Raw genomic sequence first — 4,637 nt, 5'->3', positions numbered from 1 at the left:
TAAAATATTTTCCTGGTTCAGGGGCTGTGTCTGTATGACAGCCACTTCCGCAGTGTTTCTGTGTCTCTGTGGCTGAGCTTGAAGGCTGACTGTTTCGTATTACCCCATTGGGGAAAAAATAAAATTAGGAAACCTTTTCCTTTTTTTAATGTCTCGATGAGGTCTGAGCAGGCAGGATCTGCGCCCCGAAGCAGCTTTATCGAGCGAGTGAGCTCCGCCGCGGAAGCGACAGCCCCAAAGTAGCCAGATGAACTCTGCAACCCAGCAAGCTAAAGAGAAAGGAACTTCAGAACAAAAACGCTCGCTTTGGATTAGTATTCTACCTGCTGATCGAGTCACAGAAAACGTAACGTGCCCAAAGCCAAATTCTGCCCAACATCATATCGTGGACTTCAGATCGCCTCATGTCACGTCTGTTCCATTGACCTAAAACTAGTCGCCTCTGCCGCGCCAATCACGTTTGGTATGAATGCACCTTTAGACTCTGAAGGTCAATTAGCCACCGGTTTACCACGACTTATAACATCATTCAGCCAATCACAATCAAGAATTTGTACTCACAGATCTTGGAGAGATTTTATGACAGGAATTTGAACCACATTTGTCCACACTTTGGACATGCCTGGTCGAGGTAATGGCGAGGGGATATCATGACCACCATTGACCTCATTTATTTTAATCAGGAGAAATATCCCACTTGAGTCAAGAACTGTTGTGAGACAAAACTTTTTTGTTTTTCCATGAATGAAAGTAAAGATCTCTACACTCACAGAATGAATGTAATGTTATTTTGTTTTTGCTTATTAGTTTATAATCTGTTGTTTTAATCTGTGGTTGGCTATTTATTTTAATTTTTATTTCCTATTTTACTGCAGTGCTCACAACCCTTTACCAACACCAATGCTAGACAAACACAAAAAAAAATATTTGGTAGTTTATGATTTAATTTCATGTCGTTAATGTCCGCCATTTCAATATTGGCGCTATAAGCACAGTGTGTTTCTCACAAGTGTTTATTACGAGTTTTGTAAACTTAAGAGCTTTACTTTAAACTATTATAAGATTTAAAAAATGTCTGCTTTTTTAAATTTGTTAGGCACAATTTTGCTTTGAACAAAAGATTTTAATTAAACGCACAATTCAGAGTGGACCTTGTGACAAATGTAATTTTAAGATTTTAAAAAGGCACTGTGAAATAGTGAATGTTCTGCTGTTTTATGCCTCCAACTGCTGTTTCTTGACCCATTTTTTTCTTTATTTTAGCACAAACATATGTAAGACTACTATTAGAAGCTCTAATGTTAAGCCGTTTTATTTTATTTTTTGTAAGATAGGCTCAATTATTGAAATAAACCAACAGAATTGCTTAAATGTTGCAAAGACTGTTTTTTTTTCTTGCACCTTTTGCATCAGAACAGGGAGATGTAGAGTCACCTTGCAGCTGCTTGCAGAAGCAGAAAGCCTGGTCAGCAAAAAAAATCCATGTTAGACGTAGCAAGATGCTGCAGAACAAAGAAACAACAAAAAAAATCTCAGCAGTGACTTAAATTTGGAAAATCTTGTATGTTTTTTTAAGGAATCGTAATTATTTGTTTTGAATTGTGTTATGCAACACTGAATTTAGATAAAACTAAGATCATATTCACTTCAATGTCGTAGCATGCAAGGTTTACTTTTCTACTAAAAGTTAATTTAAAAAAACAATAACTTGTGCAATGGTTTTAGTGCATGGATTTCTTTATACGTGACTCTTTTGCATCTGCATCACTTCAGCTTCACATTGTTTATGGATGACTCAGCAAAAGCTGGGGAATGTGGTTTCACTCTGATGACCGTCAGTGTGGAGGCTGCTTACGTAAATGACAGGGTGGCTTTTCATCATCCTGTCTGATGGAGGGGGGGTCAGAGTGAAGTGGGATCCAGATGTGGAGGTAATAAATGCTGGAAAGGCAGAGGAGACTTAACCAACCTATTAGAAGAGGTGGACAGTAACCAGCTGACACGACCATCTTACAGTAACACAGTACTTTTTACTTGTATAGCTTAAACTATTTTTTATTATTTTAATTTTTGTTTTAACACCTGAATTTCCACATTGTATCTTCACTGTCTGCTTTATTAGAGCTGTCCAGCTGCTTGTTAACACAAAGGTTTAATCAACCAATCACATGGCAGCAAGTCAATGCATTAAGGCATGTATTTTTATTTTATTTAACCAGGAAATCCCATTGAGTTTATATCTCTTTTTCAAGGGAGTCCTGGACCGAAAGGCTTCATAATCCTAATAATGGGGTCAGTGAGTGTATATTGATTGAATACTTTTAAAGCTAATCTAGCTTATATGCAATTAGACATTTTTTTTCGCTTTTATAAGATAAATACTATAAATCTAATTAGTTTTTCTCTATTTTACTCAGAGTGTACAAAAACATCTTAATTCAGAAGGTGGAAATGTTCTAAACATGAAGCGTTTTAGGCGACTAAAATAATAGAAGTTCATCTCTGATGTTTGTGTCGGCTCCAACCAGACCACCTCACAGCACTTTGACGAGCTTTTAATCAGTGCGTTAACAAAAATATAATTAAAATCAGCTCATTTATCTACACGACGAAGAGTTTTCAGACATTCATCTGCTGCTACACGTCTTGTTTTTTTAACACTGAAATAGTAGCAAGAATTCCTCAGAAACATGCTAAAAAATAAGAGGCGGAGACAGTAAACCATGAACAACTTTTTTTTTGTTTCGATTCCCTCTTTATTCTGAGACATTAAGACTCTCTGGTTGAACATCAGTTTAACAGGACATTAAAATATGAGACAAAAGTGTAAAAATGTACACGAGTATAGTAACTTTAGATAAATATGTACAACAAATAGCAAAGAAAAGTAGTAAAATGTGACATTTAGTTGTTAGTTTTTTTAATTTTATTTACAATACTGATGCATGTGACGGAAAAATTAGTTTACAGTAAAAAAAAGTGTTCATTGCACCAGTTATCTTCAGATATTTGAAAGAGTTTCCTCATTTTTGAAGTGCCATTTGTTGTAAGACAGTAGGGATAAGTGTTCTATGGTAACAGACGTTACCTTATCGAGAGACAGATCCATGGAGCCGAGGGAAACTGGATCCCTCACAGTGAGTTATGCCCAGACCCCTGACGACTGAGCCAAATATCAGAGACGCCTGGTGTTCGATGGAGACAGACCGGCCCAGAGACAGCATTAGATCCACATAAGTCTGACTCTAAAAGCAGCAGACAACATTTTGAACTCCATCATCTCTTTAAGACCCCGCTGAGATTCAAATGTTTGTTCTCCTCTATTTTACACAAATGTGTAATAATGGTCAAACTTTGATTGTTCCTTAAAAACAGCAGAAAGTTGTTGGTTTTTTAAGTTCAGTAACTGCTCAAATGGGAAAACCCTTTTAAAAGCTTATGTACACGTGTCCCCGAGGTTCATTCTCGGTTGATCCTCCAGTGAGTTGAAATCAAGACTGTAACAATAAATTCCACTTGGTGGATATTTCCCATCAATCCGATGTCAGCCTTTTAGTTTTTGGACGTAGTTTGCAGGAAAGGTCCCACTCCTGGACTGCTCCCCCTCTATGTGGCCAAGCTGTTGAGATCAAGAGAAAATGAGTGATTTATTCTTTTTTTTCCTTTTAAATGACCTGAAAACTGCATTCATGGGGGCTGTAGGTGTAGAAAGACTTGTAGTTCCACTCACCCACCAGTGGGGGTCCTTAGTGTCTGTGACCACAATGACTTCATCTTTGAAAAAGGCCAGCTGCTCGGAGCCCACGGATTGGCAGTCCACCAAAGCTTTGACTCGGGTCTGCGGCCTGCTGCCAGAAACCTGAAGGAGACGTGAAAAAGAGTTCTCAGAGCTCCATCAGCAGATTGATACCGACGGGGAAATCTTTCTAGAAACTGTTTTCATGCTTCCAGGCATTAAAAGGTTCTGACCATTGCATTTCTGCGAGATCGTGGAACACAGGGCATGACAGGTGAAGCAGCAGGAGCAGGACCCGGACCAGAACCAGGACCAGAACCAGGAGCAGTACCAGGAGGAGAACCGTTCCCGACTAAGCTGCAGTACAGCTCCTCCTGGCTGCCAGCGCTGCTTGGAGACAGAGAACTGCACTTCCCCTGGCTGCTTCCTCCACTGCTGGTCCGGCGGTAAGACGTCGTCTTCTCTGAACTAAAACATCATTTAAAAATCTGATTAAAAAGCTCTTCTTTTAGGAGAACAAACGAATTAGCATTTGTGAAAATGTTGTCAAATGTTCCTCACCTCACAGGTCCTATGTGGTTCTGAGAGGATGCCGGCGTAACAGAACTTTGAGACCCAGAAAAATTGGTGGGATGGCCATCCCAGGTCTGCCGGTGAGCCCGCTGAAAGCCTCCCTGTCCGTGAGGGCTCCTGGACAGTCTGCCGCTCGGGCTTTGGCTCTCCGCGGTGGTTGAAGGCGGGATGTGTTTGGCGTGCGTCTGAGGGCTGGACGAGTGGGAGTTCGGGTTTGAAGGCTTTCGCTGAAGGAAGCTTCCGTCCTGCATGGGGACTGAGATCTGGGGGTCGGAGCGCCCTGCAGAGGTAAAAAAAAAAAAAAATCAGTTAAACTTGATTTTTAAAG

At 40.1% G+C, this 4,637-nt stretch overlaps 1 protein-coding gene across 2 annotated transcripts in view; it reads right to left on the bottom strand.

Moving 5' to 3' along the window:
* Positions 1-2,732: 2,732 nt before the first annotated feature.
* Positions 2,733-4,637, bottom strand: part of asap3 (ArfGAP with SH3 domain, ankyrin repeat and PH domain 3) — a 27,077-nt gene continuing 25,172 nt past the window's right edge. The window contains exons 23-26 of one of the 2 annotated variants that reach the window (XM_024273215.2): positions 4,298-4,589; positions 3,970-4,204; positions 3,735-3,859; positions 2,733-3,619 (exon numbers count right to left, since the gene is read on the bottom strand). In XM_024273215.2, the coding sequence (XP_024128983.1) occupies positions 3,607-3,619; positions 3,735-3,859; positions 3,970-4,204; positions 4,298-4,589 (665 nt within the window). In that variant the 3' untranslated portion in view covers positions 2,733-3,606. Of the gene's footprint in view, positions 3,620-3,730; positions 3,860-3,969; positions 4,205-4,297; positions 4,590-4,637 lie in introns of both variants that reach the window. The other variant, XM_024273207.2, reaches the window with a different exon arrangement.

The sequence above is a fragment of the Oryzias melastigma genome, linkage group LG22 (genome assembly GCF_002922805.2).
Source record: "Oryzias melastigma strain HK-1 linkage group LG22, ASM292280v2, whole genome shotgun sequence".
Taxonomy (NCBI): domain Eukaryota; kingdom Metazoa; phylum Chordata; class Actinopteri; order Beloniformes; family Adrianichthyidae; genus Oryzias; species Oryzias melastigma.
This window is presented reverse-complemented; position numbering and strand designations above follow the sequence as displayed.